Consider the following 17,477-nt stretch of genomic DNA (forward strand, 5'->3'; position numbering starts at 1 on the left):
TTTGAAACAAATAGTTTATTTTTATCCGAGCGGCCAAATTGCACTCGAGGAAACATAACGTGGAAGCCAAATTTTCTTTATTGTACGCATTTCAAATTTTACACAAATGCATTAATAGTTTCCACAGGAGAAATATTTGAGAGAGAGCGTAATTTTCTCATCCACAAGTATTTTATGCTCTCAAACGTCATCGGAATTCAGCAATGTGATCTCGCACGATCAACAAGAACAGCTTATAATTCAAAACATTTTCCGCTGACGCGTAAAAAGTTTGCTTTATATGCACTTAAGATATATATAACTCAAGACAGGATGAAGAATTTGTAACGTTATTACGTTCGTACAATAAGCAGAGTAGCATGTATATAAATGCTATTAAAAAGGAATTGTGGTAATATATCTATTAGAGTGTGTGCACAACGGCAATGTTGGAGGACCGAAACAATATAATGATTTTCCATTGGGAAATATATTCTAATTTTTTTGCAAATGTATTCTATTGTTTTAGTCCCCCAACGTGGCCGCCGTGCACGGACTCTATACTGTGTTTTTGGATATCTTTTGATTTGATAGAAATTACAACACAAGAAACGGGAGTGGAAAGTAACGTTAACCTGGGTTAACCACAACCTATTCAGTCTTTGGTGAGTAGAAACAAAATGTTACTTTGTTTTTTAGTTCACAATCAGCTTCAAGGTGCAAGATCAGACGCCCGCGCCTGCATGCATGCAGCTGCTTTCTATTGCGATGACTTTGCAGTTTTCCCTATTTCATTTTCTTGTCAAGCATAGCTGTTCTTGTTAATGTAGCATAGTCGCTAGGAGCTTGAATCAGGATTGCTTTTTTCTTTGTCGCGAGCCCCAACGTATTAAGCTTAACATATCCGCCCGATCGTGCATCAAACTGAAACTGAGATAACAGAGCTTCAAAGTCCATAAAGGCGTCGTTAAATCTTGACCACGACTAGGTGTTTTCTTTATAGAAACGCGGAAATATATATTTTATTAGAGCAGCAATTTCGTTTGATTTTAGAAGCTTAATTTTCATTCGCGATTGGAAAGTTCGTACGTGTGTTTTGGTGCGTTAATGGCTTGATTCTAATTTTCACGATGGCGTCATTAAAACTAAGGTTATTTACTTGTAACAACTACCAGAATCATTCAGTTTGTTGTTTTTTCTCACGCACTTAATCAGGGAGATTGTTATCTGAACCTCATTGGGATTACAAAATTAAAAAAAAAAAGATAAAACGATCGGCAGTTAGGCTAACAGAACGCTCGGTCTTCTGTCAGAGAAGGGTGTTGTTGGATTAAATATTCCTGACAGATGTTAAATTAAATCGAAGGCGTTTACTACGCTCGTGCACCCTCAACTAGAGCCAGTGTAGAGTATGCTAGCTCACTGTAGAACCCGTATTCAAAACGTAATATCCATCAAATTGAACTGGTCGTTAGCATAAGAGAAGTTAGATTTGTTTTGCTAGATTGTTCTGGCTTTAGCCTTATTACTCCCATCATAAACCAGCAATAATTGCAAAATTATTTGCAAGTTATTTGCTGGGACACTCTTGAACAACGTAGATTATCGTGCCAATTATCAATGTTTTGTTAAGTACAGCAAAGTTTAGTTGGTAATTCTCCGCCCATGTGAAGCATGTCCATTAATGAGAGCTACGTACGTACTCAAGTCGCTAATGCTTTCCCCTATCGACATAATTTTTCGGACTAGTTGTAGTTTGTTGAATAAATTAAATAGGGCAAAATATTTGCATAGTGTTTGGAAGCATACATGATTGCCAGATGGTATGACATATTGATATAGTGAAACATTATGAGCTGTACACAGTGTGCAACACACGGAAGGGCACAATGATTATCAGTAAAGTATTATTATCTGGAGTCCACTGTGCATTGAAGTTTTTCCTTTTTCCTTTGAAGCTTTGCCCATTTTGACAAAACTTTATCGACCTGTGAACAGGACATCACACCTGTCTTCATGATGGTTTCATTTAAGGAGGCAAAACATGTCAAATAATTATGCTAAACACAGTGGCACATGCAATGTTGGTAAAATCCAGGGCCTCAGGGCTTTTGAAGTTTTTTTGAAGTTTTATTTCCCTTAAGGTGTAATATTTTTCAAAGAAAGAAAAAAACAAAAAACAAAAAAACAAACAAAACAAAACAAAAACTCATACATAGATAATTTGAACTTGTTTTAGCCAACTTTATGTCCTCATCAATTTTTAAAAGCTGTCTTTGAAAAAATCAACAATAATGTGATCCTTATCAGTTATGAATGCACTAACTTTTAAAAACTTACATGTACTTTTAAAATTTTGTGACAGAATCTTGTTGAATGAGTTGTTACTGCTGTGCAGTAAAAAAACCAACTGCAATGTTTCTTCAGCTGATAGCAGGTATGGTAAATTTGTAAAATATAATTTTCATACACAGTCATTAACTGTTAAAGTAGGTATAACATAATTTGTTTTATTTCGTTCAGCAAATCTTCATGTTGTACTTGTATAAAAATTGAAAAAGAAATCCATATCAAATTTTCTTCCCTGTATTTGAGGTCTAAAAACTGGTTGGGCACATTACCATGCAAGACAAGAGACTGGGGATAGTATGACTGTGACATCAACACAGGAAGGCTACAGTGTACATAGTCCTACAATTTCTCTATTCCTCACAGTTGTTTTGTCATATGCAGAGAAAGAAAACAGTGTGTGGAGAAAAATATGAATGGGATTGTTAAATACAGCCAACTTTCTCATAGCGACCACTTCTCGTAAGCGACCACCTCCCGTAAGCGACCACTTCGTAAACAACCATTTTGTTTCTTAGTTAAATACTGTTTCAAGAGCTCTCTCGTAAGCGACCACCACTGAAATTTCTTTAGGGACCGCGACCACTTTTTAGGCCAGAAATTTGACATATTCTTTTGTTTTCTGTTTCCGGTAAGCGACCATGCGAGATAATCACGTATAATCGTTATAAATCATCACTCAGAAGTAACAAAAGTTCAGTTTTCATGACGCTTCCGCGGACTGCTGACAGATAATAATAGTTTACAGACAGAGAAGATGGCACTCGATCTCGTGCGTCAGATTGCTGTGTTTGCAGGTTATCGGGGTTGCAAGGAGTTGTCCACTGCAATCACGAAAGTGTCTGATATTCTTGTTGACAGGAGGCTTAAGTCACAGAAGCAACCGAGCATTGTAGACGTCGTGGATAAGCGGACGAATGCTTCCGATTACTGTAAATACAGTATCTAGAGTTCAAGTATGTGCACCCCATGTTTGACGTTGTTTCCCTAGGCTTTGTTCGAGACACATTGTCAAGTATTGTACGCTTTTCTGTACTTTTCCCCAAACTTGTTGAATGTGGAAAAAATCAAATAAATAAGTTTCTATTTGCCTAATTTTAGCTGATAAGGTAACATTTTTATGTAATTAATTATTCAATCTAGTATTACGCTTATTTTGTTGATCTTTCCCGTAAGAGGCCACCTCCCGTAAGCGACCACTTTGTCGTGCAACAAGGGTGGTCGCTTACGAGAGAGTTGACTGTACTCAGAATGAAACAACTGAGGAATAGAGAATCTGCAAGACTAGCTAGTGTTGCTGCACATGTGTTGACGTCACAGTCCTACTGTCAGAGGGCTTTGTGCATTTTCCATTATGAATGCCAATGTCGGCTCATTCAAAAGATCTAAATTTTGTATGAAGTAACCTGCATTTTGTGTTTTGTGGTATTCTACAGGTACGTACATACATGTACGGTGTACACTGTTACTGGTCCAAAGAAAATGTCATAACATTATTATTATAAAAACAAGGAATCATATTGTACCTATGATTTTCCATTTGATACCAGAAAATATCTTCACCCCTTCTTCCTCCCCCCCCCCCCCCCCCCCTATAGCATTTCTAGTGGGGTGGAGACCTTGAAAATCAATTTGGGTAGCAAAGGTATCCAGCTACAGTGTACATTGGAATTTGGGAGGGGTGGGACGCTGGACTGTGGGGTGGGGAGGTCCTAACCAACAAATTCTCCAATGGGAGGGGCATGGAAATTTTCTGTAAGAACCACATTGGATTGTTTTAATTTGCTTTTTCTTAGGGCTATCCTTGTTGGAAGTTGTAACCGCAGGTAAGGAAGTCATGTGTTTTTCATTCATAAAATTATGAACGTAAACTGTGTTACTGTATTTATATTTGTTAAGAGTTCTACCTTGAGTCGATTGATGGTTGTAAGAGTACTGTTGTTAGTTTACAACATGCATGACTTGCATGGATGTTGTCTTGATTATGTACATGTACTGTATTAAAGATTGTTTTCTCGTCCTGTGAGTTTAAGGAAGGTTTTCAAATTACTTAAATTTCGTAAAGGCTTGTGGACATTTCATTCATTTTCTTGCACTGTTATAGTTACTATTAATAATCTTGATCTAGGAGAAGAAAACCAAAAATACAAAATACAAAACCTCTGTCTAGCATCAAAGTATCTATTTGTAAATAATTTATACACCAGTTATGTTAATTGGTTCACACACTTTTATTCAGAGATAAGTCTTCCAAGGTAGGTTCCTAAGTCAACTAAAGTAAATTAGCCCGCACACAGATGCCTTCTGTTCTGTTACTTAGAGCGGAAAGAAGAGTTGTCTACAGAATGCCATTGCTAATTGTGTTCCATTATTGTGCAGTTCCAGAAAAAATGTGTCAATGGAATAAATGTGATGAAATATTTTAAGCCTGGTGAATAAATGAATGATGTATTGTTCAGTAAGTGACACAGGCATACTCGGAATTAAAAAATCCGAGTGCTCCGATCAGACCTTCCGATTACTAGTCGGGATGCTCTACCACTGAGCTACAGGAGACTCATGGCAGCTAGCTTAGACGGTCATTAAACTAGGTTCATGGGACAAACATCCTGCATACTGCTAGGATTGGACTCCTGACAGAGCACTCTCGCTGATTTTTTTTTTCTGAGTATGCATGTGTCACTTGCTGAATAATACATCATTCTCAATATTTGCTACCTGGGGAAAGGCATAAAGATTATCAACGATTTAATACACTCTATAGTATCCTTCCCAAGGCTAGTGTTTCAGCTGCCTTCTTTACTGTCAGCCTGGCCTTGAAAACCTTAAGGGCCCACTTTCACCCATTCGGCTTTGCGGCCATTTGTTATTGTTTACAAGCGCTTCTATTGTTTAGTCTTGCGATCTGATTGGTTTACCAGAATATTCCCGCTGGGATGAAAGTCCCGGCGTATTCAAAATAAATCGGACCAGACAAATCTGACTGGTTGATTTCGCTTCGATTTATTTTAATCTCGGCACCTATAAGAAAAATTTACTCTCCAAAGCGCTCGAGTTCTTTGTACTCCTTTGTGTGTAAAATTCTTGGCGAACGAAAGTCGAGGGTTTGGTTCGTTTTCCTACATTCGTTCCTTTGAGCGACGCAGCGGAACAGTCAAAGTGAAACAGTTACAGCCGGCAGCCCTCAACATTAAATAATTTTTGTCCGAAGATTTTGATTCTAAATTGTTGTGTAAGATAAACGGTAATCTTAAAGGGTCCTTTCGATTATTATTGAAGTTGACATCGAAAGCCGGAATTAACAGTGCTGAACTCAGTGTTAGCTCAGTTAATATCGCTTTCAAAATTATAGCGCGCTGTGCCGATCCGGTCTATCTTACTATCATGAAATTATTTCTAACCTTGATGATAAAGCAATAATGCTACGAATGAATCTGCAGCTTACTAAACAAATGAGTATTTTTGCCTTACTCCTTTATGATTACTGACATTATCCCAATACATAGTCACACATGTTTTAAATACTCCACAGGTTTTGACCTGTCTCATGGAAAACCCTGCTAAAAATAAAATTGTTTGGCATAATAATAATAATAATAATAATAATAATAATAATAATAATAATAATAATAATAATAATGATAATAATAATTTTTATTATTATAATCTTGAGTATCTAATATGATGCCTACTGTCAAACAACCAATTTGAGGGCTTTTCCCAGTTTCTCAGGAAAAAAACAGGATACTGAAACACAATTAGCAGTGGTATCGTGGAGAAGTTCTTCTTTCTGTTAAGGGAAATAGGAGACATCTCAGCACAAACTAACTGTATATGTAGGGTTCAACCTGGGAATCAATGTTTGGGTTACCAACATTGATAACTAAAGACCATGGTGAATTCCAGGAGGCTCTCAAAATAAGGAGATTTCACCAAGTTTGTCCCTGTTTTTTTAGAGCGGTGAGGAACATGGAAGGGCTTTGATAAAAAATTATCTTGCCCCCCCTCCTTTCCCCTCCCTTGGACTCTTCTTTATACTAACATGTCAGTAGGTATAATAGTTAGTGCATGTCATATTTGTGCACAGCAAGTGACAATTGTATCTCTCTCTCAACCAGTTGCTCTTTGTAATTTTTGCCAGCTTATTGTGACAAGACATTTTCAAGCTCTTTTGGAACAGTGACCTCACCAGGTTATTTTTCGAGTTCATCGTATCCAGATAACATATTCTGCACATATGACATCAAAGTTTCATCCAGTTTCACCCAACGTGCCATCAGGCTTACATGGTCCACATTTGACATCAAGGGCAAAATGCCGTCTTGTTCTGAAGATTACGTGGAAATTTTCATCGGATGTAGCAGACAATCCATTGGGAAATATTGTTCTAACTCTAAGATATTTGATGTTTACTCGCCGGACAGCTGCTTGCGATTAAGGTTCAAGAGTGACAGATCTGGTAGAGGCAAGGGATTCATGGCCACATATTCTACAGTTTCTCTTCCAGGTAATAAAATAAATTATTATTTTTTTCAATAAAATGTCATGCCATTTTGTTCAATAATTATTGTAAGCTGAAACATAATGGGAAACAGTTCAAGAGTAGACTGTTTACTGTCCCCTAGTATTCCTTGGGATTAATTTGAGACTCGTATACTTCGCCTTCTATAGCAGAAAGATTCCCAACTGCATGTACACAAGTTGAAATTTATACAATACAGAATTGAAAAATAAATATTGTCAAGTACTTGTGAAATGCTTGTGGCTAGTTAGACGCGGCGTTTGTCTCGGCTAAGAGACTCTTCAGAGATCTTCAGAATTTCTAGGCAAAGTCGTTGAGCATCACGCCCAAAGTCCTGTTCAGGCCAGACTACTAACATCTTGAATTTGCGAATAGGACTTTGGGCATCATGCTCAACGAGGTTGCCTAGATAAATTCTTAAGGCCTCTGAAGAGTCTTTTGGATGAGACGAAGTGCCACGTCAGACTAGCCGCGAACATTTCACATCAAGTATTTGAAAACTTTATTTGCCTGAGAAAATAGGTTAGTTGAACAGCAAACATGACGTAATTGACAGTCGCTGAAATAAGCGACTTTGTGCTGAAAAAATAGCGTGAATTTGGTGTGATTTGATATGTGAACAAAAAGGACTTGGACAGTCGTGGAGTAGTTCAAGGAAGTCAAGCGTGGTAGGTGGGACAAGACCTCATAAAGGTTAAGATTAGTCTCTTGTCAGTTCTCTCACGGATAGTGATTAAATTGGTTGTGTTTTCTCATCTCTGAGTCAATAACATTTTCAAATGGAATCAAACTTTGCTCTTTTTAACCCTCGTTTAATATGGCCAGAGGAAATTCTATGGAAGTTTTCAGAATTATACATGTATACAGTGAAGAAGTACTTCGCATAAGCCATGATTACACACAAGGCAACTTTACCTAGTGCACGTGGTAATTTAAAATAGAGAACATGACATAATTTTTTTGCGTTAGATTGCGTAGTGGGATTTCTGGTGACGTTCTTTTTTATTGTAGACCGTAACATCTGCGTCATGACATAATACAAAACATTGCATCACGTATTCAGTAATGCTTTCGTATGTGGGGCATTCTGTTCCACATGAAGGACACGAAGATTCAGCAATGAAAGGGCTAGAGAGAGTATTAAATGATGCTTCAATCATGATTTTAAACCTTAATGGGTTCGTGTTGCTAATTTTCAGTCCTCATGTACAAAGAATTTAAGACAGCCCTGAATGCAAAATTCAGCTCGCCACATTCTAAACAAAACACTCCCGCCCAAACTGTAAAGGTTCCATGGAAATTGCCCAAACTTTCGTTTCAAGATGATATTATGTGTAGTTTTAATTTACCCTTATTCATTCCGAATTCCCACAAATCTCCAAAAGTTTTCAACTGAAGATACATGAAGTATTTTGAATGAGCCACTTTTATACAGTAATAGACTAATACCATGTATTTAAGACATTTTTTATTTCAAGTGCTGACACTCAAAGGTTAATAATCATCCTGCTTTTGTTTTCTTTACAGGTTCAGGTTCTCTATCTAGTAAGTAATATACTAATATATATGCTAAAATGCAACTTGTACTATTTAAAGTACTGATCATGACTATTCCTAAACTTATCAAACCAGCGACATACACTTCACATGAAGTGCTTGGGCTAATTATTCAGAGTGATTTGAAATGGAGTGAACATAATTATTACCTCAGTGGTTGCTAAGGTGTCAAAGCGCTTAGATACAACTTACATGTACATGTATTGTCTCAGGGTGTTGTACCATGGGGTGTCCCTGCTACTGATCTCTTTCCCATTTACATGTATGTTACCCTAGTACGTTCTACAGGTATTTTGGAATACTGCTGCGTGGTATGGCGTTACGCCTTAAGTAACCAAATATCTATCAGATCAACTCGAAAAAGTTCAAAAACAAGCCCTGCGTATTATCTACCCTGGGCATTCATATAGCTACACAGTTGGCAGACTTCCTAAGATTAGACACCTGGCATGATGACTCTGGAGTAAATTAATAAAGGTGGCCCTCTTTCACAACATCTGACACAGACCAGGGCATGCGCGCACAAATGTTTCACTAGAAACTCAAACAGCTGTAGTCTCTATAAGTTTACAATATACAGCTGTAGTTTGATAATATTATATGTTTTCTTAGTAATAATTAATTACCTCTTGTAAACTTTGTAACCCTGTCCCTGGCATACTGTTTTATTCTCAATCTGTAAACTTTTCTTATTTTTGTCTTCGTTTGTGAACACAAATTAGAATTCATTTTTTATGCGATAATGCGAGAATTTAAATAAACACAATAAACACAATATTGAACCAAAGGTTGTGCAGCAAGATTTGGTGGAGTACTTACAGTATTAAACGCAAGTAACCTACCAGAGAACGCCGGGTAGAACGTGTTCTTAAAGCTTATGTTCTGTTTCACATTCCACTGGAGGTGCAGGTGGGGGAGGAGGTGCCTACCATATATTCTGGGGAGGGGGTCATTAACTGGGGGACCCTTCGCATTTGGAATGTACAGTATGCTACAGTGTAAGTCAGGACTTGTGTACATATACTTTGTCTTTGTGTAACTAGGGACTTACAAATAAACTTAAACACATGACTTCAACTATTTTACCTTTTCTTTATCTGTAGGCAGTTGCTATGGAACCCGAACTATGCATTCTGATACTGGAGTAATCAATTCTCCTAATTGGCCTCGTAACTATCAATCTTTAAAGGACTGTTATTGGAAGATTGAGGTGGGAAGTGGTAAAGGCATCAAAATTGCTTTTATGGACTTTCGTCTTGAGAGTCATATTGGTTGTGATGATGACAAAGTCAAAGTAAAAGGTGACAGGATCATATTTTTACTTGTTAATGGGGGGTCTCTTATTTACCTTAAGTTAATTGCTGTTGGATGAATAAAAAGTTGCTACATGTAACCATCAATTGTCTTTGAAAATTATGCTTACATCTAACGCTTTGTTACTAATGGTATTTCAAGTATTTGTGTAAAAGGCAATAGCTTACAAATGTTCATCGGATAACAAGGAACTTACATGGCTCAGTTGTATAATTTGTTTAAAAAAAATTTAGAACTCAGCTTCCTTTCGTCTTAGTGTTACAGGTGTAGGGATTTTTTATTGTAATTTGCAGTTGGGGCTGACACATGTCAAAATACTACAAAACAGCATGCACATGTAACAAGATATCATGCTTAATAGAAGGCAGTCTATGACTGCATGTGGCTACTGCTTTATTTTTGTAGAATATTGCAGTAAAAAAGCAATGTTGTATAAAATTCAGAGGGATGAATAAACAGCTCTAGTCAGTGCCAAAATTGTGCAGCTTAATTTGATCGTGTTGTCACGTGGGTGAATTTGGTATGCGCTGGAGGATTTCGGTTTGTTTATACACTTTTTAAAGTACACGGGGGACAGTAACAGATATGGTTTGGCTCTCGCATGGTGAAGAGATTCCGTGAATCAAGACACACAGATAAACAGCCGATAAGCTTTCGTAATTGAGAAATTTATTCAGACAGACCTGTGTTCACGCTTGAAAAGCAAATTCGTTCAATTTTTACCTCGAATGAAGGGGACCGATCCAAGCGAATTGTGAGTCACTAAAGCACAATTTCTCGACTCTTTTAAACTGAGTACGTTTGTCGAAAATTTCACCAAAGCCACAGGAAATATGATAAATAGTTACATGTCCTGCTAGCCAAATTCCTTCGTTTCTTAATTCATTTCAGGGTCAAATTGAGGTCATCATGTATAATTCCTTTAATACTTCATCAAAACATGCCAAACACAAACGCGCGCGGTTACGGGCAATTGCGCGCGAGTATAGCAACGTGGCACTTGGCAATTTCCGGCGCGCGTAAAGGTTACTGCCCCTACAGAACAAACCGAAGGATGTGCTACTGGAAGTCTACTAAACGTGGCCACAGCGCGTTTTACCCGAGTTGGAGTTCCAAAACACGTGTTCTGTCAAACCGCGAGCTCCGTATACTAGTGTGATGGTGGTATCCTAACTTTTAAAGGCAGTTCAAATAAACTCAGAGAACGAGATGATTTCTTGACAAATATGAAAGTTTTATATCAGTTCTTTATTCATGTGTGCTTCTTGCGTCACATAAGTATTTTCCAAATTGATGTAATTTTGATGTAATTTTTGAATTTTTTATTCAATTCTTTGAATTGAATAAAAGGATCTTCCGTAGAAATAAAGCCGACGGAGATCTTGACAACTTGTCCTGGTGAACTCGACCCAACTTCGGGTAAATTCTGCAATTCCCAAAGCTTTCGATTTACGGACTTAAGCACAACACTATAGCATAATAGCTACTTACCTTCCCAGAAGGCTGTAGCCGCAAAAATCCCATTATTCTTAGTTCTTGTAGTTACTTTAAGAAGGCAGAGTTGTTTGAAGTACGGTTATTGCTAATCCAGATTAAGTAACATGACAGCTTTATAGGTTTTGTTTAAACAGCCTTACCCTGATCTGTAGTGTTAAAAGACCTCCCTTGATTGACCTCCAAGAGCGATGGAGCGGAAGTGAGGCAGTCTGACAACAGGCATCATTCCGACGCTGTACAAATGTATCTCTTTTGCACTGTACACTTAAGAGCAGCTCTGATTCGTGTGACATATCACATCATAAAGCTTGCATGTGTAAAGAGAGATGGATGTTGCATGTACAAATATTATTACTGTGTAATGTAATACATGAATGAAAATTTTTCAAAATTATAGTAACGAATCACGCTATTGTGTTAGCCCTAGCAGCCGTTGACCATTCTGTAGTGTTAAAGGCACTTTCACACACCAAGTCTTAATTGCTGCAAAGAACAAGCACATTATCCAAATAAGGGAATACACTACATAGTCAAGCCTGAGTTGCATACACGAAACAAGAATTAGCTGTGCATTAGGTTTAACATACTGTAAATGCAGTATACATGTGCACATTTGAATTAGCCATTGCTCCACAGTCATGACAAAGTGGAGCTTGCTTACTTTTATTGTACGCACAGTCTAGTATATGTTGCCTGATATAACTTGATGCAGGAAAGTCTAACTAAGGGTGTGTTTACATGTGAAACTCGCCCCGGTGTGAATTTGAAAGCAGTAAGACATTGATTTTATACCATGATTTCACACGTGATTTCATATGTGAATTCATACCGTGTTTACATGAATGGACACTTCATGTCGACGAATTCCATCCATTAAAAGAAACTGGGGTAAACAAAGAACTGGCTATCATGCTGTAAGTGATTTTAACTCGCTGGACAAATCTATACGAGCCTCTGATAATGTAAATATTTTGAAGCGTCAGATTTTTAATTCATTGATTTAAGCGTGGAACAAAGAACTGGCTATCATGCTGTAAGTGATTTTAACTCGCTGGACAAAACTATACGAGCCTCTGATAATGTAAATATTTTGAAGCGTCAGATTTTTAATTCATTGATTAGTTTTTAGTAGCATCTTTTAGCATTTTTACTCATTGTAAATTTTTAATTTTTAATTTTCGAGGTCCTTTTTGTAAACCACTTTTAGTGAAAAAGTTTTCTCATTAAAGATTGTCATTATTATTATTATTATTAATGTGATTGTGACGCCCAGGTGACCCCATATTGGACTGGATGTTGAAGAATGCACATGCGCTACCTGTTCCAGACTCACAGGAGAGTGATTTCATGCTGGAGCAAACAGCCATACCGTGTTTACATGACGTTGGAATGAGTTTTCGTACTGGAATGAAAATGTCGCCCTGGTAAAGTTACCTGGGTGTTATAATATACATACAAAAATTTCTGCAATCTGATTGGTGGAGAGCGGCTCAATTTATCCTAAATGTAGTGCAGAAATGTAAAATTGAGTGCAGAAAGTTGAAATCAGTGCAACAAAGGTGAAATTAAAATGATTAACAGGTACGCAAATTTGGAAATCGGCTGTCTCGAAACAAAATGGCGAACAGGTTTGAAGAGAGTAACAGCATTTTAATTCGAAGTTTAAAGGAAAATGCAAGGAAACTCAACAAAGCACAAACAACAGGCTAAAAGTTTGGAGGTCTTGGACAGCACAAAAGGGCTACGACCAAAATATTGAAAACTATGAACCGGAGGCAGTCAACAAAATTCTCGAGGATTTCCACGCAACAGTGCGTAAAGAAGACGGGAAAGACTATACGCGCATGGCAGTCTTCGCACTGCAATTGAACGTTACCTAAGAAGGCAAGGTTACAAATACTTCACAATTAGAAACCGAGAGTAAAAAGGTTTGAAGCAAGTTCTTGAGTGTAAAGCTCGACTACTGCGACAACAAGGTTAGCTTAAAGTCAAGCGGCCGAACAAGTCTAGGAAGTCTGACAAACACTGAATTAAATGAGCTGTGGTCGGGAAAAGCAAAACGCTTTGAAGCACAAGTCCTGGTACAAACGGTTTGGTAGCTCCTGACTCAATATTTTGGCGTAGAGCATCATGTTGAAGATTTCCATGTCGGCTTGGAGGACATTGAGAACCTGACTAAAACACGCCAGTCTGGACTGTCTGCAAAGCCCCGGCTCCTAAAATCCAGTCAGTTCGAAAACATGGCGAGGACGGTGATTGACTTCAGACTTCTTTTAACATTGACTTAAAATTATGCTTTGTGATTTGAAAACTTGCTCTTTTTAGAGTCATGGTATTTTTAGCATGTTTTCCGTACGTATGAACATGTATGTCAATCAAACTTGTCATTTTTGAAACCAATCAAAGACATGTAGGCGGAGCATTCGCTGACGGACAAGAAATAAACAAAACCTCCTTTGAAATTTTTGTATGTATATTATTAACAAGTAATCACATGATTTCTCTCGTGCAATTTGGAATAAATAAGCACTTGTAAAATTTTAAAAGACCACAAATTGCACTCGCCCTGCGGGCTCGTGCAATTTTGCTAGCCTTTTAAAATTTTACTCGTGCTTATTTATTCCAAATTGCACTCGGAATCATGTGATTACCTATACAAATCACACCAGTATGACTCTCTCTGGTATGACATTTTGTGCTTTTATCATGTAAATGAATAAAGAGCCACGAGGGAACTAGAGTGAACTGGTACCAAAATGAAAGTCCCGCCGGTGTCATGTAAACACTCCCTAATTTGTGTTTTTTGTAACAACATGCTCAGAGGTAGAGTATCTGAACCACCTGAAGATAAATTTAGGCATATTTTTTGCACTGTGTAGTGATTTAAGCTACATGTACGCTAGTGATGTTTAAAGGGTGAGTGTTAAACTTAAATCAATCTGACTTACACATTACATCCTTTTGTGATAGGAGGGAACAATTACCAGTCATATGACTCATCAAGCACCATTAAAGGCTCAATGTGTGGTTACAGGACTCCATTCTCCTTCACCTCAACAAAGGAGCGAATTTATATCAGGTTCAAATCTAACAGTTATCTTGAAAAGAGAGGCTTTGTTGCTGGTTATGTTGTGTATGATTCAAGTAAGTGTCTTGGATAATGAGCAAATTTATTGCCTGCATAATAAATGCTTATTAATAAGAGTGTTGTTTAAGGTAAATTATATTCAGCTTTATATAATTTTTATTATGACCGTTGTAAAAACTTATTACTATTATTATAATTATTACTATTATTATTATTATTATTATTATTATTATTATTATTATTATGACTTCTTTTGCACAAATATGATCAAATGCATGTTACAATAAAACTAAACTAAATGAAATATTCACAAAAGCAACCATTTCTTTATCATTATGATAAAGTAACAACTAAAATCTAAGTTATGGTCTAATTCGTATAATGTATAATACTGTGAATAAGAAGCTTAGAAATACACCAAGGTTTAAAACTATTTACAATCAGCAATTTCAAATAAATGAGTCTTTAATAATGTCTTCAAACAGTCAAATCGTTTCCCTGGCGTATATGATGTGGGAGGGTGTTAAAAACAGACGGTGCCGCTACGGTAAGCACCCTATCACCAAGGGTCTTCTTAGTTGATCTTACATTGCAAGCAGACTCCATCAAAAATTCATTATTTCTTCTTAGTGAATACATGTTGGATTGTATCTGGATAGTACCTGGAGATCTACAAGGATCTTTGAAGGTCGTGCAGATTTTCATCAGGGATGTACCCTTGTACTTAAGTCGTTTGCAGCACATGGGTAGTAGTATCCCCTGCGTGTAACTCTACTTCCTCATTATGTTTTTACTAAACAGTTTGAAATTGTATTATTGTTCAGTGCAACATTTTCAGTAATGGAAACATGATGCAGTTTACACACTGTTCGTAATGTTGGACAGCATTACACCTTTATTCATGTGTTTGTGCATAAGTTAAGCAGCAATCAGAGAGAAAGAAGGAAGAACTCATGTTCATTTGTGCACACGCAATGTTATGAACTACCAACCCTAAAATGAAGGTGCTGATGGAAGAGAGGCTACAAGTATGTTCTATGGGAGGCCATATCATTCAAAAGTGGTACGAGCTCACGATTGGAATCGAGAACACGATCGCTATGGTTGAGATTATCGATTGGTGATCGAGAATGACGATCGCTATGGTCGAGATTCACGATTGGTGATTGAGAATGACGATCGCTATGATCGAGATTCACGATTGGTGATTGAGAATGACGATCGCTATGATCGAGATTCACGTTTGGTGATCGAGAATGACGATCGCTATGATCGAGATTCACGATTGGTGATTGAGAATGACGATCGCTATGATCGAGATTCACGATTGGTGATTGAGAATGACGATCGCTATGATCGAGATTCACGATTGGTGATTGAGAACACGATCGCTATGGTTGAGATTATCGATTGGTGATCGAGAATGACGATCGCTATGGTCGAGATTCACGATTGGTGATTGAGAATGACGATCGCTATGATCGAGATTCACGATTGGTGATTGAGAACACGATCGCTATGGTTGAGATTCACGATTGGTAATTGAGAATGACGATCGCTATGATCGAGATTCACGATTGGTGATCGAGAATGACGATCGCTATGATCGAGATTCACGATTGGTGATTGAGAATGACGATCGCTACGATCGAGATTCACGATTGGTGATCGAGAATGACGATCGCTATGATCGAGATTCACGATTGGTGATTGAGAATGATGATCGCTATGATCGAGATTCACGATTGGTGATCGAGAATGACGATCACTATGGTCGAGATTCACGATTGGTGATCGAGAATGACGATCGCTATGATCGAGATGCACGATTGGTGACTGAGAATGACGATCGCTATGGTCCAAAACACGATTGATGACTGAGAAGACGATCGCTATAGTCGAAAAAAAAAGAAAAATTGGTGATCGAAAATGTCGATCCCTATGGTCGAGAATATCGACTGTCGATTGGTGATCGAGAATGTCGACCAATAGAGTGAGAACAGCGATTGGTAATTGAGAATTGGAAAGGATTGGAGACGAGTGAGGGATAATACACTCACACTTACATCAAGTAGTAAACGAATTTTCACGCCTTCGAGGAAAAACATGGCGTCGAATACGTCTTCCGATGCTAGCGCTGGAAAGCGAATACTCGAAGAACTGCAGTAGAAGGCACTCCTTGGCAGCGAAACGGCAACGCAATCAGCAGAGCCACTGGGTAACCCAACCAAGTGAGCATGCATACGAGCATTTCCCTCGAGAAAACTTGATATCTCAATAGAATCTCAATCAACGTGTGTGATAGACTGTGTAAACAGACTGGCCTATTTTGGAGAGGGTTATACTTAGTATGTTCAGTACACAAAAGTTGTTGTCTCAAGTTATGATAACAGGTTAATCATTGATAGAAACAAAGATTTTCAAATTGTTCAAGGCGAGATAATTTTGTTTCTCACTGTTTACAGTTTTGTTCTAGTTCTAAGAGAAGAAAAAAGTTATCATTTTGTTAACACAAAACACTGTTATTAGTTACTGTTTTACAACATAAACCGAGTGTGGGTGTCAGGGTGGGATTGCAAACTGCAGTTTACATTATTTTTCAGGTGGATTAAACATTAACTTTCAAGGAACTCCTCATACTGTTGATGAATTGTGTTTATTCGTAAAGAAGGGTTTGTTGAATTTAAGAAACATGACAGAAGTGGGGTACAGCTTTACAAGAGAAAACTATCAGGGGGTTTTTAATAAATACACGATACATTCACTGAAAGTTTATCATTTCACTTGAGGTTTCTGTTTAAAGTTGTAGTTCAATGTGTTCAGTTTTGCTGTATGGAACTACAGAACAAATATGTAGCAGCATATTCAAGTTAGGTGATTACTATAAATTTATTATGATTTTTCCAGTAATTCTGCTTACTATGATGATGAATAACAATATTGCTGCATAATTATATAATTAACAATTATTCCACGAGCGCGTGTTGGATATGAGATGATAGATAGCCAACGAGGCGCATAGCGCCGAGTTGGCTATAATCTTATATCCAACAAGCGTGAGTGGAATAATTGTTTTATTAAAAACAATCACAAAATATTGCTAGATTTTGCAGATTCCACTTTGCAAGTAACAATTAGAAGACAATTTAATGGTCTCTTTTTCTTAGGCAT

The 17,477-nt window shown here is 37.5% G+C and overlaps 2 protein-coding genes and 1 long non-coding RNA gene across 4 annotated transcripts in view; 1 reads left to right on the forward strand and 2 right to left on the reverse strand.

The window, feature by feature from the left end:
- Window positions 1-17,477, forward strand: part of LOC146465230 (blastula protease 10-like) — a 532,877-nt gene that overhangs the window by 496,025 nt on the left and 19,375 nt on the right. The window contains exons 1-7 of one of the 2 annotated variants that reach the window (XM_085128518.1): window positions 524-644; window positions 2,345-2,416; window positions 4,125-4,154; window positions 6,470-6,835; window positions 8,378-8,395; window positions 9,511-9,708; window positions 14,189-14,368. In XM_085128518.1, coding sequence (XP_084984644.1) covers window positions 2,356-2,416; window positions 4,125-4,154; window positions 6,470-6,835; window positions 8,378-8,395; window positions 9,511-9,708; window positions 14,189-14,368 — 853 coding nt within the window. In that variant the 5' untranslated portion in view covers window positions 524-644; window positions 2,345-2,355. Of the gene's footprint in view, window positions 1-523; window positions 645-2,344; window positions 2,417-4,124; window positions 4,155-6,469; window positions 6,836-8,377; window positions 8,396-9,510; window positions 9,709-14,188; window positions 14,369-17,477 lie in introns of those variants that run through there. The other variant, XM_085128517.1, reaches the window with a different exon arrangement.
- The window catches only part of LOC146465265 (uncharacterized), a 283,446-nt gene that overhangs the window by 149,419 nt on the left and 116,550 nt on the right, over window positions 1-17,477 (reverse strand). The gene's annotated exons all lie outside the window — the stretch shown is intronic.
- LOC146465270 (uncharacterized) overlaps window positions 1-17,477 on the reverse strand; it is an 84,422-nt gene that overhangs the window by 56,477 nt on the left and 10,468 nt on the right. The gene's annotated exons all lie outside the window — the stretch shown is intronic.

This window comes from Pavona decussata, unplaced genomic scaffold (genome assembly GCF_977016875.1).
Source record: "Pavona decussata unplaced genomic scaffold, jaPavDecu1.1 SCAFFOLD_156, whole genome shotgun sequence".
NCBI classification, from domain to species: Eukaryota; Metazoa; Cnidaria; class Anthozoa; order Scleractinia; family Agariciidae; genus Pavona; species Pavona decussata.